Genomic DNA, 18,781 nt, shown 5'->3' with positions numbered 1-18,781 from the left:
AATGGAATTTTTTTTACAAATTCTCAGCTGAAGAGGTTTCCAAAAATGGTTATTAAAACATAAAAGTTTTGCCACTGTTAACAACCTACCCATTATAGCAGTGACCTAAAAGCAAGGGAATAAAAATTTACTGTTGGTAACAAAACTGTCTAGAATATGTTCTTCACAGTCCAAAAGGAGAAATGCAAATACCATGTATTTATAGTCAGCCCTCAGAAACCGGGAAAATGAACAGTGAATGAGCTGTTTTCTTTCTGCTTTTTATAACTGGAAATATTTTTCCCAATTAAACAGTTGGAGGCCAGCAATTTCATTTTCATATTCAATATTTTCTTGAGTAACAGCTATTGACTGCAGCAAGGTGTTATCTCTGTAAGAACAACAGGACTTGATTTTTGGCTCTTATGTTTGACAGCGTTCCTTTAATGCTCAGAAGTACATGTGCGTCCACAGTTCCAAAATTTATTTTAAGTATAAATTTCGAGTTAATGCATTTTTAAATTGAGGCGAATTCTCAGTAGGATTTCAAAAAGGAAAGTGCTAAAATTCTGCTTCTATTGAAAGGGAGATTAAAATTCCCAGTGGGAGCAGTTGGAGGGCAAGGCTGAGCACTGCTGAAAATCCCACCCAGCACTGGAAACTCCCTTAAGCTGATATCTTTGTCTCTCCTTATTAAGTATTAACCACCACAGAGGTATTGGCCTCAATTTGTGTGAAGAAACCTTTTTGGTGACAGCAAGAACTGACTGTGTTTAACACCTGGCAATGGAGAAGATGATCTGCACTCTTGTTACGTTTCTGCTGTTGTTTATGAGATGCTTGGGTGTATTCAGTGTTGTTTTCTGCAAGCATGAAAGAGAAAGGGGAGGGTTAATCAGATAATTTTAAAGCTGAGCTATGTTTGATACAATAGAGTTCACTTCTTCCTCCAGTCTAGCATGTCTTGGGTACATCACGTGGTTTCTGCGTTCTTCATTTCACTCTGTAAATTAGGGGTGAAAGGTCTCATATTTTAAAGGCAGTGGCTATGAGGTAAACCTACTGAGAATGGTGAAGTGTTCAAATTCTTATGTAATAGAGGGCAGGTACATGGCTCAGGCAGACTGGAAATGATGTTGCACAAAGCAATCTGAGCATTGCACATGTGTAGCTGCAAGGTAATCAAAGAGACTTACTCCATTTAAAGATATGATGCACAACAACAGACAAGTGGAAAAATATAGAAGGAACATGAAGGAAGTCTTGCAAGTTATCTCATGAAAGCTGCTGAGAGGGAAATGCTTTTTGAGACTGAGATATCTGGCTAAGATGATTTCATGCTGTAACGTGATAGCTGTTGGGAGACCTTGGCATGGAGCTTGTAGCCAAGCGTCACGTGAGGCACTGTTGGCTTCTGGGGATAAGATCCCCTTGCTTCGTTACATTATCATTGAGAAATTCCAGGGGACTTGGAAATAAACAAGTGCACAGTCCTGCTGCTGTGCCTGGAAGGACTGGGCTGGGGTGGTGTGTTTCAAACAAGAAATTATTTCATGACTACTCAAGGATTAGTCTCCATGGCTTTATACATTCTCCTTCCGCAGATGTCAATGCCAGTAGGAATTACTCCTATTGTTTTAAAGCTCTATTAATCACTTGCTCTTGTGCCTTTGAAAGTAAGGGGTTTACTTGCCACAGTTGTATTACTCATACTCTGTTTTTTGCTTTGTTTTCTGGTAGAATACGTACACCAATGCAGACAAGCTTTTAGAGGCTGCAGAGCAGTTGGCTCAGACTGGGGAATGTGACCCTGAAGAGATCTATAAAGCAGCCCGGCATCTGGAAGTGCGGATTCAGGACTTCGTCCGGAGGGTGGAACAGAGGAAGCTTCTCTTGGACATGTCAGTCTCCTTCCATACCCACACCAAAGAGGTAAGATGTGCATGAGGGAATTTTTCTGCGATTTGCACTGTGCTTCAGGAGGCTGACTCTGGGCACAAACTAAAAACCCAGGTGACAGAAAAAGTGTCTTTGTCATGCCAGACTTCCAGTGGTTTGCTTGATGCATATGATGAGCTGTTTTAAACAGAAAATAAGATGTGAATGAAGAAATATAAACAGTATATTACACTAAAAAGGGACAGAATAACAAACAAATCAAATGGTGCTTAATTCACAACTAGAACGTATTGTTACAAAGCAGAAATTTGCTTATAAGCACATCAGTTGATGTTCACACTGCACACATGCTCGTAGAGTGATAGGTATCCTTAGAGAGACTCCTTTTAATGTAATGTTAATTAATGTAGCCATTATTATTAAGTGTTACTGGAAGTCTTACATTTTTTAATGAGACAGATTTCGCTTTTCAAAATTACGGGTAAAGAGCAAACTACCACATATTAATACGGTGAATCAGTGAGGACCTGAATAAATGCAGTTTAGTGTAATTGAAAAATACCCAGAGATAAGGCCATCTCACCAGAGATACAGTGGACAGGCCGTCAGATGGGAGGCCACTGGGGATGTAATTAAAGCATACTTCACATTTTTTCTGCAGACCAAAGGCCATTCAGTGATGAGTGACTTTTAAAGACAGGCTTTCTGCTGAGATGGAATTAGTTAGAATGGTTGTTTTCATGCCCTGTAGCATCTGTTTGCAGCAGTACATTAAATCAGAAAGATGCTCTCAGAATCCGAAAGCTTTACGCTTTGTTTGTTGATTTACAAGTTTCAAATGAGCTGCATGCAGCCAGCTTCAGTGTGTTGGGGACCACCCTTAAATAGAGGGTGTATGCACATGTGTTCCTTCTGTGTTTATTGAATAGTATCTTAAAAGTGTCCAGTCCATATATACCCATTCTAATGACCAGTGTCATTAATGTCAATGTCTTCTGTCATTCTAACGACCAGTTTTAGAAGCACTCCCAAATATACCCTACTATTGACCAATGTCATTAGAATGACCAGTGTCAATAGAATGGGTATATTTGGGAGTGCTTCTTTTCCTTATTCTTGTCCAGACCAGTGTTCATCATTAACACATTCAGCACTTCTGCTCATCAAACACTGTATAAACACAATGGTTTGGTGGTGATAGATTGGTGGAGGGGGAGAAAGCAGCACTATGCCTGTTAAAGCTATTGATACATGAAGGTATACATTTTCATAGCATCTTAGAATGATTGTTCTGCTTCTGTTATGTATAAAAAAAACCCAAAACTAGTTACTTTAAGCTTGTGAATAGTGCTATTGTTTCCCAGGTAGTTCACACACTTGCAGCTACACGGGTTTGCCACAGGGGAAACTTAATTAGTTATTTCCTCAGTCAAATTATTTCATAACAGTTTCCTACTGTGATTAACCTCGCTTCACCTATGCAGCTGGTGACTAGTAACACTAAAATAGATATGACTCTAGGAAGCTATTAATGTAATGTTTTCTATCATTTAAATTTCTTCTGATGATTACTGGTATTGAGTTGCCTAATGTGGGTTTAGAAACTAGAGCTTCTCTGTATGGTTTTGGATTGCTGTGCAGTACACTCACCTCTGCTGTTCTTCAACCAGAATGGAACTAGCCAGCCTTACTCACCTCATTTCAGTGAGCCCCCTTCTGGTATATAAAAATGCAGATGTATAAAAATGCCAACATTTTTAAACTGGTAACAAATCCAGTCTTCTGTAATAGCATCAGTGCTGTTTAATAGGTACTGAAAGTGAGCCCTAAATCTCTTCCTCATTGTCATTCACCCATTGGACAGATGGACACTGTGATGTATCTTTGGAAAACCCAGTAAGTATCTGCAATCATTTAGGGAGTTCTGGACTGAACAGATTCCTCTGGGTACCTAAGCTCTTTCACTACAGAGAGACAGATGGGCAAGCTGTGACATAAAAGTGGGACATGAGCAAAGTCAGGCTAGACCCAGAGGTCTGCATTCACCTGGCCACATAACAGCTGTTGGGTTGGGTGCAAAGAGGCTGCAAAAATTATTGCGCTTTCCAGCAGCTCCTTCGGTGTGGGAGGAGGCACAGTAGCTCTGCAAGAGAAGTTGGAAGCAAGTTTTCACATCTTCACCCCTTCCACTCATGGGAAGGCCAAACACTGTTTTTTGGCATATTCACCGTTTTTCATTGTGTGTCACTACCTGCCTCTTTCAGTGATGCATTCCTGCATCTTGAGAGCACTGGTGAGAGTCACACAGTCCAAAACCTCAGCCAAAAATAATGTGAGGAGATTGCTGTGGTTTTAGTATTTGTCTGCCAGCTGTGGGGATCCCCTCAGACAAAGTGAGGTCATTGAAGGCTGATGGAGAGACCTGGCGAAAAGGGCAAATCGTTACAAGAGAGTCTTAGAGCACATTTGGATCTGTGCTTGTCTTTTTTACAGCAATAGATTGGCTGTTGTAGAAATGACTCATTACTTGGCCTTGCTTGGACCTTCATGTACATTGTAAAATGGCAATTTAACCGATGTCATTGTCATTCTTCAACATGAAAAGCAGATAATACAATTCCTTAAAAATGAAGAAATACAAACATCCTTCCTTTTCCACCTTGCCTCTGATAGTATTATATTCTTTTTCTGTTTCATACCAGTTGAGCTCACTTATTTCTCCCTGGGCTCTGACTAGGAGATGCGCTCAGCCATGATGAGAACTCCCAGCCTGCAGGGCTGGGCTGGACAGGGTGCAGGTTCTGCTTTATTCACTTGTACAGACCAGATCTGCACCATCTATGCTTGTTTTTTGAAACTGCATAAAAATAAATCCACTGTATTAGGTAACATTTTAGATAGCATTAGACTCCAGTTTTAAAAGTAGAATTCATCAAGCGAAATTCCCTTTGAGTCAACAGCAGTTTATAGTTGAGTTAAAGGAATGGTTTGGAGTCGGCTTTAAATTCTAGCAGATGTCAAGGCAAGAAATCCTTTTGCTGCAGCAGTAAAATAGGGGAACATCTGAGATCCATCGCTGCTGTTTTACCAGGAGGTATTCCAGTTGGAGTGCCAACACATACCTCCCTGATTAACCTTGCCTTTGACCTGCAGCACTGGCCTGATACTGCACTGTATTCTGCCCATCTAAACCCTTCACCTGGGAGTGTCCTGTGGCAAGGAGAGAACAGTTTGATTGGCATGCTGGTATGTTTAACACCTGACATTTGGTATTATTCAACAAGGCACTATTAATTACTTAATATAACCATCATTATTCATTTCAACATTTGTAATTCTTAAAGAAAACCATTCCTTAAACGATTTGCAACTGCTTCTCTTATGTCCTTGGAAATTAATAAACAGTTGGTTCAGTGTTTTTTGGCAAAAATGCAAGAAACTACAGACTGGCTGTATTTTTCATCTACATTTCCCAAATACTCATTATTTCTTGATATATTAATCTACTGAGACAGAGCTGGTGAAAGGGAGAGTTAAGTAGAAAAAATCAGTCTTACTGACATGGTCTTTACAGAAATATTCTAAATATCTTAGAATCATAGAATCATAGAATCACCAAGGTTGGAAAAGACCTAAGAGATCATCCAGTCCAACCGTTCACCTATTCCCAATAGCTCCCACTAAACCATGTCCCTCAACACAATATCCAGTCTTTCCTTGAACACCCGCAGGCTCGGTGACTCCACCACCTCCCTGGGCAGTCCATTCCAGTGCCTGACCACCCTTTCTGAAAAGTAATACTTCCTAATGTCCAGCCTGAATCTCCCCTGCCGTAGCTTGAAGCCATTCCCTCTGGTCCTATCACTAATGACACGAGAGAAGAGGCCGACCCCCAGCTCACTACAACCTCCCTTCAGGAAGTTATAGAGAGCAATGAGGTCCCCCCTGAGCCTCCTCTTCTCCAGGCTGAACATTCCCAGCTCCTTCAGCCTCTCCTCATATGGCCTGTGTTCCAGACCCCTCACCAGCTTTGTTGCCCTCCTCTGAACACGTTCCAGGGCCTCAATATCTTTCTTGCAGTGAGGGGCCCAAAACTGGACACAGTACTCGAGGTGCGGCCTCACTAGTGCTGAATATAGGGGAACAATCACCTCTCTGCTCCTGCTTGCAACGCTGTTTCTGATGCAAGCCAGGATGCCATTGGCCTTCTTGGCCACCTGGGCACACTGTCGGCTCATGTTCAGCCGAGCATCAATCAATACCCCCAGGTCCGTTTCCTCTACGCAGTCCTCCAGCCACACCGCCCCAAGCCTGTAGCGTCGCCTGGGGTTGTTGTAGCCGAAGTGCAGGACCCGGCATTTGGCCTTGTTGAAACTCATCCTATTGGCTTCAGCCCAGCTCTCCAGCCTGTCCAGATCCCTCTGTAGGGCGTCGCTACCCCCAGGCAGATCCACGCTTCCAGCCAATTTGGTGTCATCTGCGAATTTACTGAGGGTGCACTCGATGCCCTCATCGAGGTCATCAATAAAGATATTGAAGAGGACAGGCCCCAGCACCGACCCCTGGGGAACACCACTCACGACCAGTCGCCAGCTGGATTTGACTCCATTCACCACCACTCTCTGTGCCCGGCCCTCCAGCCAGCTCTTCACCCAGCCAAGAGTGTACCCATCCAAGCCTCGGGCTGCCAGCTTCTGCAGGAGAATGCTGTGGGAGACAGTGTCAAAGGCTTTGCTGAAGTCTAGGTAGACCACATCAACAGCCTTTCCCTCATCCACCAGATGGGTCACTAGATCATAGAAGGAGATCAGGTTGGTCAAGCAGGACCTGCCCTTCATGAACCCATGCTGGCTAGGCCTGATCCCCCGCTCATCCCGCACATGCCGCATGATCTCCCTCAAGACGATCTGCTCCACAACCTTCCCTGGCACCGAGGTCAGGCTGATAGGCCTGTAGTTCCCCGGATCCTCCTTACGACCTTTCTTGTAAATGGGAGTCACGTTGGCATGCCTCCAGTCTTCTGGGACCTCACCAGTCAACAAGGAGCGCTGACAGATGCTGGAAAGTGGCTCGGCTATCACCTCCACCAGTTCCCTCAGCACTCTTGGGTGGATCTCATCTGGCCCCATCGACTTGTGACAGTCCAGTTGGAGCAGTAGGTCTCTGACTGTTTCTTTCAGAATCACAGGGGGGTTAGTGTGCTCCCCAGCCGAGATTACCAGGTCAGAGAGAGGAGTATCCTGAGGATAACTGGTCTGACTTTTAAAGACAGATGTAAAGAAGGCATTCAGAACCTCTGCCTTTTCCTTATCCTCAGTGGTCACATTCCCAGCCTCATCCAGCAAAGAGTGGATATTCTCCTTTGTCCTCCTCTTACTGTTAATGTATTTATAAAAGAGTTTCTTATTCCTTTTCACCCCAGTGGCTAGGTTAAATTCAAGCTGGGCTTTTGCCTTTCTGATTTCACCTCTACACATCCTAACGACTTCCTTGTATTCGTTCTGAGTGGCCTGTCCCTCTTTCCACAGGCGGTAGATTCTCTTTTTCTCCCGGAGCCTCAAGAATAGCTCCCTATTCATCCACGCCAGTCTTCTTCCCCACCGGCTCACTTTGCAGCTCAGGGGGACTGCCTGCTCCTGCGCCCTTAAGACTTCCTTCTTGAAGAGCAACCAGCTCTCTTGGACCCCTTTACTTGCTAAGACTGAATGCCAGGGGACTCCCCCTATTAGTCCCTTGAACAATTCAAAGTCCGCCCTCCTGAAGTCCAAGGTAGCAATTTTACTATTCCCCCTCCAGGCTCCACCATGAATCACGAAGTCTATCATTTCATGGTCACTCTGTCCAAGACAGCCTCCAACCTCCACATCTCCCACCAAACCTTCCCTGTTTGTGAACAGCAGGTCTAGTGGGGCAGTTCCTCTCGTGGGCTCCCTGACCAGCTGTATCAGGAAGTTGTCCTCTACGCATTCCAGAAACCTCCTAGACTGCTTCCTGTGTGCTGTGCTGTACTCCCAGCATATGTCAGGGAAGTTAAAGTCCCCCATGAGGACAAGGGCAGGCGACTGTGCAGCTCATGCCAGCTGCTTATAGAATACCTCGTCTGTCTCTTCATCCTGATTTGGAGGTCTATAACAGATTCCCACCAGGGTGCCTGTCTTGTTAGCCCTTCCTCTGATCTTTACCCATAGGGATTCAACGTTATCGTCCCCAGTCATAATCTCAGTAGCGTAAAAGCATTCCCTAACGTAGAGAGCCACACCGCCACCCCGCTTTCCTTGCCTATCTTTCCTGAAGAGTTTGTAGCCATCCATTGCAGCGTTCCAATCGTGGGAGCAATCCCACCATGTTTCTGTTATGGCAACTAGGTCATAGGTTGCCTGCTGCACAATGGCTTCCAACTCTTCTTGTTTGTTGCCCATGCTGCGTGCATTAGTGTAGACGCACCTCAGCTGAGCCCCTTGCCTCTTACCTAATCCCAGTACCACTTCCCCAGTCTGCTTTCTAGCAGGCCTGGCTTTATCCCCTTCCCCCTTCCTATCTAGTTTAAAGCTCTCTCCACAAGTCCCGCCAGCTCCTGGGCAAGTATCCGTCTCCCTTTTGGAGACAGGCAATTCCCATCAGCAGACCCCAGGCCAGGTGCCGAGTAGACCTCCCCATGATCAAAGAATCCAAAATTTTTGCGCTTGCACCAGCCTCTCAGCCATGCATTTATAAGATGGCTTTTCCTGGTCATCTCAGCTCTCGTCCCCGCCACCAAGGGAATACTGGCAAACACTACTTGTATGCCTGCTCCATCAACTAACTTCCCCAGTCTCCTAAAATCATTTTTTATAATCCTCAGGCTTCTAACAGGGATCTCATCACTGCCAGCCTGAACTATCAATAGAGGATAATAATCAGAGGGGCGGATAAGGCTGGGGAGTTTTCTAGAAATATCCCTGACCCGGGCCGCGGGAAGGCAGCACACCTCCCTATGGGTAGGGTTAGGCTGACATATTGGACCCTCTGTTCCTCTCAGAAGAGAGTCACCAACAACTACCACTCTCCTTTCTTTCTTGGAGGAGGCAGTCCTTAAACGCGGAGCTGACCGCCTCACTTTAGGCAAGCTTGGGGGCAGTGCTCCCACGTTATCATCAGTCAGTCAATCTTCCTGCAACAAACATGTCTTCCCAGCACAGATGAATTACACTTGTGATGCAGTGGTTCCCAGATGTGACTGAGTGCATGGGCTGTGAGCTTCTCACACTTTCCCCTGTACTCTGCCCACCTCTGCATCCCCACATGTGACAACCAGCATTCCAAGAATCTGAGAAACTTTTGGCTTTTCCCATTTCTGAAAAGCTCTCTTAACAAATGAATGTTTCTTTCTGAAATCTTCCTTGCTATAATTTCTTCAGGGCAACACATAGCACTGAGTTAAATTTAAATCCAGACACCCCATGAGCAATTAAAATTAGAATTGTGAGGATGTTTTTGTACCCCCAACAGACTTGAATCACTGCTCATTTCATGTCAAAGCATCATAAGAGAGAGGACTCTTCATGCTAAGCAGTGACATTCAGCTGAAGGAATATGAAAATGACTATCAATTAAGCAAACCAATAATTCAGGATGGTTTTGATTGTTTGGGTTATTTTAATTGTCATGAATATGTGCAGTAGTCTGAAATGATGATTTTCTGATATGGCAAAAATATTTTAGTGACACAAATGTAGAGCTGTCCCCTTAGTGACTGTTAGTATCATAACTTATGAGTGATGTAAATTTCATATTGTCATTTTTATAAGAGATGTCATGTCCCACTGTCCTGCAGCATTCATTATGCTCTCTTAGTTTATAGTTGACATTTTCTTTCTTTTTTGGGCCAAGGCATTCCTGACAGCGTGAGCAGAAACTTGCTACCTTGGGAATCAAATCCAATTATCAGTATGGCAGGGTAAAGTTATAAATTATTGTCAGTGGGATAAATGCATTCAACAGACTTGTACCTGAGTCACATCTCTCAGGATTAAGGGTGATTGAATTCAGGTTCTTATTTCAGATCTGAATCAATTAGTGGTGGGATACTTGATGTTCCAGAGAATAGTTTTTGAGTCTCCTGGAGAAAAATGTGCAGATGTGATAAGACCACACCCTGAATCACAATGCAAATAATAACATCTTGTAATTCTTTGTCTGAATCTTAGTATTTTACATTGGTCTCACAGCTTTATACTTATGGTTCTGAGGGAAACATTACCATTCCACATATAAAAATGTAGACATGAAAGGACACTGTCAACATTTTGTTTTAGATCAATTTATAGAACATGAGTCTCACCTGAACTACGAAGCAGTCATGTGAAACCCTCATAGCTCTTCAAGCTGTGAAAAGCACATCTTACTACCTCTAAAATTCTCATTTTTCAGTGGGTTTCATGTTCCCACCTTTGTGCCTGGAGTCCTGCAAGACAGCAGCTAACAGCAGTAGAAGAAGCAGAGGCAGGTTCAGGTCCTGTGCGATGCTGACCCTTGGGAGGCCAGAGGAGCAGTAGGAGCGGAGCTCAGTGCTTGCAGTTCCAGGTGGAGCCTGCCAGCACTACCTGGCTCACCAACTATGGGGAGATAAGCACAATCAGAAAATACTTCATGTTGAAAAAGTTGAACTGCCAAACTCTTAGCAGGTTCTTACTGAACATGTTCCAACTGGAATTTGGCAAGGGTGTTTTAAGTGACCAAATTTGGGCAGATTTTTACAGGGATGACATAATACTTGTTCTTGACATCAAGCACAACCCTGCAACATTTCAAACCCTTGGTTAGAAGCATTGAGTGCCTGGAGCATCTCATGAAGCAGAAACAAGACTCCTATTCAACACAGGCAAAATTACTCTTTCTTACGCCTTCCTCTCATTCTGGATCTTTGACCTCAAAATTCATCAAGTTCAGCCTAAAGCAGATACCTGGTGTGGAAAGTTTCACTCTGAACAGCTTGTCTGATAAGGCCATGAGAAACTGAGAAGAAATGTCTGGACAAAAAAGTATCCAGCAGCATCCTATGTAGACCTGAATTATTTGTGTTCAACAGGTCACCTTGGTCACCCCACAGATGTCACTGGGGCTCCTCAAGTGAGTTGTGGGAGTTACTGCAAGCACTGTGAACCTATTTTTCCTTGATAATCAAGGGCTGTGGAATTAAATTCTCTCTGCTTTGATTGTATATCATGATTAGGAGATTATTTTAGTGCTGGTCACTAATGTTGACTGGGCTTGGCTCTTGTGTCATGTCAGGAAGCAGGAGGCTCGCTGGGCAGCTGTTGACTCTAGTTGGAAGAGTTGACAGAATGAATCAAAGTTAATCATGGAATAAACGTGACAGTTGATCTGGAGTACATTGTATAATCCTGACATTCATTGTAAATTGACCCAGGATTCACATTTAATGTTACTGAACTTAATGATTGGTTGTTTGACTTTAAGTGCTAATATTGACTTTTCAGAGCAACTGCCCATCAGATAATGCAGACTTGTGATGAAGAGGATGATCAGTTTAGCAATTCCACCTGCTGGCAACTTCTAGAAGCTCTGAAAAGATGTCATTCTGAGCATGGCTCCTACAAAGTATTTGCCTTATGTACTTCATTCTTTAACTGCCCTCCTGGTCAGTGATTTTGGTGCTTTTCTTATGCTAGGGCCAGATTTTAAAACAATGAAAGCATAAAATGCTAGAATGACCCAAACTAACTCTCTGCATATATGATACACATAGACTGGGCATCTCACATCCCAACATTTTTCATGGTTAGAATGAAGAACACATCTTGTTGAAAAACTGCATGTTTTATTCCTTCAATTGTATGAAAATCCTAGCTGAGGTTTCTAAAGCAGCATACAAAAGCAGACTGTGAAAATGTCTGTTCCTTCTCTCATGGCAGGGCTGAAAAATATCAAACCTTAAATTTATACCTCTTAGGAGCTGGGAGGTGAATCAGTGAAGTTTGGTCACATCCTGGTAATGTCTATGTATATGTGTTGTCCTTGGCTTGGAAGACAGATCCCTCAGAGAAGATAGGTGTGTTCCTGTAGTTGCCAGCCTGCCATTATGATTCTGATAATTGGGGCTATAAGAGGGCTCTGCTAGTATAATAAAAAACATTTTTGTGTGAACTATAAAAGTTAACTCTGGGTTATTACCATGAAGCAAGAAATTGCCATGAAGCAAGAAATAGGAGCAAATTCCTCTCCCAGCTCCAGAACACAGTCTTGTGACTTGGACCAAAATGAACTCACCAGCCACTGCTTCATGGGTGGTTTCTCTGCAGTGTTAAATCTTGTCTGTAGTGCTAGCAGAGCTGAGTTCAAAGAACCAGGATAGCTGGGGTGGTGCAGGGTTTCCCTCTTTACTGTCCATTTCTTGTCCAGAAGCCAGGTTTCTTCATGCAGGATTATGAAGCTAAGAATGGAGAGAGCTTTGGTATCCTGGCAGTACATTGCACTCTCAAGCAGAGGAGTTTGGAGCATGGCCAAACCACTATTGAATAAAAATCTGCCATCTGTGATCTTCTTCCTTTGGAAAAGTTGTGAGGTACAATCAAGGTAATGAGAATTAAATGCTTGCAAATGCAGCCACATGGACCAAATTTAGGAAGCCCAACGTGCAGCAGAGCTCGAGCAGACACATGGAAGAGAAGTTGGAAGAGACCTCTGGAGAACATCCAGTCTAACCCCCTTCTAAAGCAGGTTCCCTACAGCAGATTGCACAGGAAAGCATCCAGCCAGGTCTTGAATATCTCCAGGGGAGACTCCACAACCTCTCTGGGCAGCCTATTCCAGTGCTCTGTCATCCTTACACTAAAGCAGTTTTTCCCCATGTTCATATAGAACTTCCTATGTTCCAGTTTGTACCTATTGCCTCTTGTTGTGTCACCAGACACCACTGAAAAGAGCTTGTCCCCATCCATTTGACTCCCACCCTCTGAATATTTATAAGCATTTATGAGATTCCCCATCAACATTCTCTTTTCCAGGCTGAACAGCCCCAGGTCTCTCAGCCTTTCTTCCTAAGGGAGATGCTCCAGTCCCCCAGTCATTTTTGTGGCCCTCTGCTAAACTCTCTCTGGGAGATCCCTGTCTTTCTTGAACTGAGGAGCACCTCACCAGGGCAGAGTAGAAGGAAGGATCACCTCCCTCAACCTGCTGGCAGCACTCTTCTTAATGCACCCCTGGATACCATTGGCCTTGGCCACAGAACACACTGCTAGCTCAGGGCCAACCTCTTATCCGCCAAGACAGTCTGCACTTCAGTTGCATGTTGACATCCATATTTTTCAGGCCAGTCACCAATATTTTAACTGATTGCTTCACATTAATCAAATATCTGCTTTGGAGAATCCTTGCATATGCTTTTCTGTGGCTTCAGCCATGCCTCGCTCTCCGGGTAGCAGTGACTCATGCAGCAGATAGAAGGCATTTTATATAGGCATTAGATAGAAAGGGCATAATCTCATTAAGAATGTTTTTATAGTTTTATATAGCATATTTTCCTGATTGCCTTATATTGTGGAAGACGGGCTTCTCCCAGTTTCATCATGTGGGCTTCCAGCTTTTGCTGCTGGATATGAAGGCAACAGAGTGAGCAGCCAGTGCCCCTGACAATTTGTGAGTTGGGTACTCTTCATCAAAGCCTTACAGAGACACTCCTGTAATTCACTCATCACTCAAAAAACATGTTCTGTTGCTCCTTATGTGTATGTATGTGTGCAATGGAGTCTTTAGAACGAGTTTTAAATGGTTAATGTTGATGTAGTGTTACAGGCTGATGGATTCAATAGGACTGTTTGATTAGAAAAAGGTCACGCAGTTTGTTTAATTCTTAGCAAGTTGCAGAATGATTCAGAATTGTCACAAGTGATTTATTTCTAAGGTTCCTAGAGCGTAGAGCAAGAAGTTGCACAAAGGGCTCCAATCAGGGCTAAGACTGCAAGTCATACAGTGAGAAAAAGCACAAAAGAAAGATGTAGTGCAACTCCGCTTGAGATAAATTTAGAGGAAAACCTAATGGTATGTGTATCTGTTTAAGTATTCTGCTGAATTTGCGGAGCATAGTTTGCAGCTATGGAAAGCTCCTCTTGCACCAAATTATACTGTCCTACATGGATGTAAATCTGAATAAATCTTTTGATGTAGGAAGAACTTCTCCAAGCATGTATCAATGTGATGATATGCAAAATTTGATTTGCTTTGTAAAATTACTGCAGCTAATTACATCCAGATTCATAATTACAAGTAACATATTAAAATTATACTGGAAGGTGAACGTGATTTTGCAATTCATGATGGTTGTAGAAGCATAGAACATGTACAACTGATTCTTCTGTAATAAACCAACTCCTCTCCTAGAGCAGATAGGCCGTGAACTACATGTACATGACCTTGGGCTGAAGATCTACACACTCCCTGATACAAGCATAGCTACCCAAATTGTGTTTCCCTTGAGAGGAGATTGTTTTGTGCTATATCAATCTGGTCCATGTGGGACTTGGAAAAAGGATCAGATGTTTAGTCATTGCAAATCCTTTTGCCATAGGCAAGGTTACTAATTAAAAAGTACTAGCATACAGAAGTACCAGATGCAGCCAAGCCAAGGATGAATGTCAAGAAATTGGCGACGGTGAGGGGAAAAAGCCAGAAAGAAGTTAGGAAAATATCAGATTTTTTTTTTTTCTTCACAGAACATTCCCTTTCTTTCTACTCACCGCTTCTTCCCAACCAGCTTGGAGATATGTGACATTATGTCTTGCAGCAGGATTTCATCAGCTGTATCTTACCATGGAAGTCACATATTGCAATGTTTCATATGTAGCGTCTGGTCATATCCCTTCTTGTCACATTCTATTAGGTGTGCTGCCATCATGTGACCCCTGACTGGTGGCATGTGGTCACATTACAGCTCACCATTACATGTGTTGTTTTACTTGTTTCCATTGACATTCCTATCAAACCTTGCACATGCCCTTGAGACTTAAGAAAATGTTGTTGAAGTACACTCTCAATTTGTATCAACCATCACTTCAGCAACCCTGGATGCTAAGTGTGAGTAATTAACAACTGCTGAAAATCAGTTAAGTTGGAAATTTTTATTTTCTCCACCATGTTGGTGGGGAGAAATCAAGGTAGAAAAAGTTCATAGAATCATTAAGGTGATAAAAGACCGCTAAGATCATCGAGTCCAACCACCAGCTCATCGCCACCATACCCATACTAAACCATGTCTCTCAGTGCTATATCTCCCCTTTTCTTGAAAACCAGCAGGGACAGTGAGTCCAGATATCACTGCTCAGAATGGCTTTATGGATGCTTCACTTAAAAGGGGAGGAAAATAGCAGTGATAAACATCTCCCTCTGGAAGAACTCAATTTATTTTACTCAACATGCCCTTGGATCTGTGCATGCTCATGTGGACCCATGGAGTGACAGCAGTGCAAATCAGATGGGGAGAGGGAGTCCAATATTTCACAGAATTCTTTCCAGTTCTGCTCTACGTGTGGTTCCCATGATGAACATTCACCTTACTGAGTTGGCTTAAACATCCTTTTGTGACATGCTCTGCAACACATGGCACTCCTCTGATGGTGTAAAGGAGTAAAACATATACCCTGCAGAGCTGCGTGTTTCCATTAACACCCTTGTTTGGAAGAAGTAGCAAAAATGTTGCACACTGGTAGTTCTCATGGGTTGAATTGACTGTTTCTTTGCTTTTCTCTTGTTATGCAGTGTTTGTAAATTGTTTTGGGAGGGCATTAAAACTCACCAGTGGCATTTGCAAATAGCAGTAAACGCTACGTTCTTAATAGTTATTCCAAACATGCAGGCAAGATTTTTCAGTAATCTTTCTAGTTTTCAGATTTTTTTTTTTACTTTAAGTGGTCCCTTGCTCTAAATCAGAAGCATTAATTTCTAGGTAACAGGCACAGATGTCCTTCAAACCTCCAGTAAGTGGTCTCATTAAGTACTTGAGTAAAATGAAGGGTATTGCATCAGAAAAAATGGCTGAGAATAAAGAGCTGTATTGTCTCTTGGGTGGAGGGAAACTGCCTATGTTTCATGCCAAGGAAGACAAAGAAGTTGCTACAATGCATAAGAGAAGTGCCAGATGCTTCCCCAAAAGCTTCCTCAAAAGAAGGGGCTTTCACTCTTCCAGAGGCCTAGTAATAAGAGAACTGTTTTTCTTGTTTAAAGCCATGGTTACCTTGGTAAATAAAGCCTCCATTTTGGAGTCCCCTCATAATGATCATTTTAGGGTTAGATATTTACCTTAGTGTACCTGACAACTAGTTTGTAGACTGACTTACTTTGTATGAGTCAAATATGTGGCAGGATCTCTCTGCTGAACTTAATTCAGGGTCTACCATTAATACATTAGTATTTCTGAATCCAATTAGCCAAAGCACAGATCAATTTGAAAAATATACATTTTTGAGTTTTTCTTCTTTGTTTTACAAGATTCTATGTCTTTGGATGTGTCAAGCAATACAATTTAGAAATGATCTGTACTGGACACGTGCATCACTGTCAAGCTAAGTAAAAGTCACTACAGCAGAATGTGGAAATGCCGTGTTGGTATTTGAAATGTTTGCATGCACCTACACACACATCCTTTACAGAATTGAGTGAATAGGAGTAAGTTGGAACATGTATGGGAATGGGCAGGTGCTCACAATTCTGCTCATGCAAAGAATGAAAGAGGAAAGTAGAGAAGAGGAAAAGTCAGGTTTTGCAAGTATGACATAAAAGTTGTCCTGTGTCATGTATCAATTTTCAGCAGAAATGTGAACTCTACATTCAGTCTAAGCTGTTTAAGAGAAGGTGTCTGATAATTTGGGGTTTTAATGGTGAGGATTTAAAAAATAACAGCAATAGTTGCATTGGAATTAAACACCAAGCACTAGAAGGGACTGATTTTCTGAGCTGTGACCAACAGGAACAAGCCAGGATGTGATTTCTGATTCATGATTAACAGCTCTTCTGACTTTGGTGCTGCGGTAACATGGAGTTCATCTCCTCTTTCTGTGGCATTCACAAACGTGTTTGGTGGTAATTTATTTCAGGTGCTGTCAGTTATAACTTATAACATGGGAGGTTTTTGCATCAGTTTCCTATTGTAAATTGTTCCTGAAAGATCTTCCTAATCTTATTAATATTGGCTGATTCTTTGTATTAGGATTTTCCAGGGATTGGTGGAGTCTAAAGGATTAAAGGCCTTGAGTCAAGGATGACCTAGATTCTGATCTAGCTTTTATTATGCAAATCCGTACAATCTGAGGTCATTTATGGGAACATCTGAAGTTAATATGAGCTCTTATATTCAAGTACTCTGTAACATTCATAAGTGTTTCAGTTCCAGGTGAGTACAGTGCAGTTATTAAGTGTTCCAAAACTGCTTTGAGGCAGAAGCATACTCAAAATTGACGCAGGATCTTCAAAGTCCAAATCCTTTTGGCTGGTGCTGGAGGTGCTGGAGATGCTTTCAAAAAAGGGTTTTTCCTCTGAAGTCTTAGTGGGGGGCTGAGAAAGTTCTTCCCTGCTGCTTCCAATGTGGTTATTTCAAGAGATCTGCACATTGCCCAAAGTGGAACAAGTTCTTGATTTCCCTTGCAGTTGTGTAGTAGAAATTCCTTGAGCTTTATTTTGTTATCTTAAGTGGAACAAAAAAAAAAAAAAAAAAAAAAAAAGATGAAAATCAGCAAGAAATGAAAAAAAAATGAGTGGCTTTTTGAAGCAGAATGATTCATATACATGGCCATTTTTCACTTCTGTATGTACAGAGTGCTCTATTACTTGAAGATCTGATAAGCAGAGAAAATTAATATTCCCCCAAACCTGCTCCTTGCCTGTTATAGTCCAGCTGTCCATGCTGTTTGAGTGGAAGCAGGGATCAACTTGAAGCTGGGATGATTCTGAATGTGACTCAGAGATAAAGGCTTTAATACATTTTTCTTTCTGGTGGCTTCCCAGAGCTCAGCACCTGGAACTCACAAATGGAAAAGCTCTCCTTTTGGTTCTTTCAGTGTGCTTTCACTCTTTCACCTATTACACAAGCCTGACTACCTAACTGTATTTGCTTCTTGTATTAATATTTGCCTTTTTATATCATGCCTTTCCTTTGAGAAAGTGAAAATATGTGAATAAACCGAGCAAAGACATTCCATTTTAGGCCAGCAGTAGTGTAGCAATTATGATTATACGACTATAAACAGAAGGGTTCACCCAGAATACTCAAAGCTGATAAGGTAATTGAAAAGCTTTCAAATTAATTGAGTGTTTTTAAACATGTTTTTGGAAGTGGTATGAGTCTGTCCAGGATGGAGTTGTGAGCAGAGGTGGGACAGAGCGTGGGGAACCAGACTCACTATTTTCTGATACCACCAGCAGTGCTGGAACAGGTTCTGATGCTGATTATTTTGCTTTAGACTGGGGTGATAGCCTTAGGCTTGGCCCTTGTTGGGAGAAGCCTGCACAGCTGGGGCTCAGAGCATCTCTCTCCTCCTCCCATTTTATGTGGACGTTCAGAATTCGCTGTCTCAGAAGAAATCCCGTAGGATGGGGATCCAGTGCATCTCGTTCTGAACAGAGACATTTTTACCAGCTCCTTTGCCACCCCCACACAACGTCTGGCTTTTGCTTATGTGTACCTCTCACTCCCTTGGAGGCAAATTGCTTTGCTGCTCCTCAGCTCGGCAGTACCACATCCCTTGACATTTCCCAGGGCAGCGATGCTGGGTCCTGCTCCCGTGCTTCCCAGCTACCGTGCAGAATGTACCAGCAGAATGTGGGTTAATGGGGCAGGCATGGCACAGAAAATAGTCACTCTGGTGGAGTCATTAGGATTTGCTGGCAGATTGCCTGCTCAGTTGGTGCAATTTTA

The 18,781-nt window shown here is 42.7% G+C and overlaps 1 protein-coding gene across 1 annotated transcript in view; it reads left to right on the top strand.

The window, feature by feature from the left end:
* KALRN (kalirin RhoGEF kinase) overlaps positions 1 to 18,781 on the top strand; it is a gene marked incomplete at both ends in the record, with an annotated part of 437,411 nt that overhangs the window by 267,893 nt on the left and 150,737 nt on the right. The window contains one exon of the mRNA XM_079539220.1: positions 1,720 to 1,911. Coding sequence (XP_079395346.1) covers positions 1,720 to 1,911 — 192 coding nt within the window. The remainder of the gene's footprint in view (positions 1 to 1,719; positions 1,912 to 18,781) is intronic.

Source organism: Tetrao urogallus (assembly GCF_951394365.1).
Source record: "Tetrao urogallus genome assembly, chromosome: 8".
Lineage (NCBI taxonomy): Eukaryota > Metazoa > Chordata > Aves > Galliformes > Phasianidae > Tetrao > Tetrao urogallus.
The sequence above is the reverse complement of the archived record's forward strand: the minus strand, read 5'-3'. Positions and strand labels throughout refer to the sequence as shown.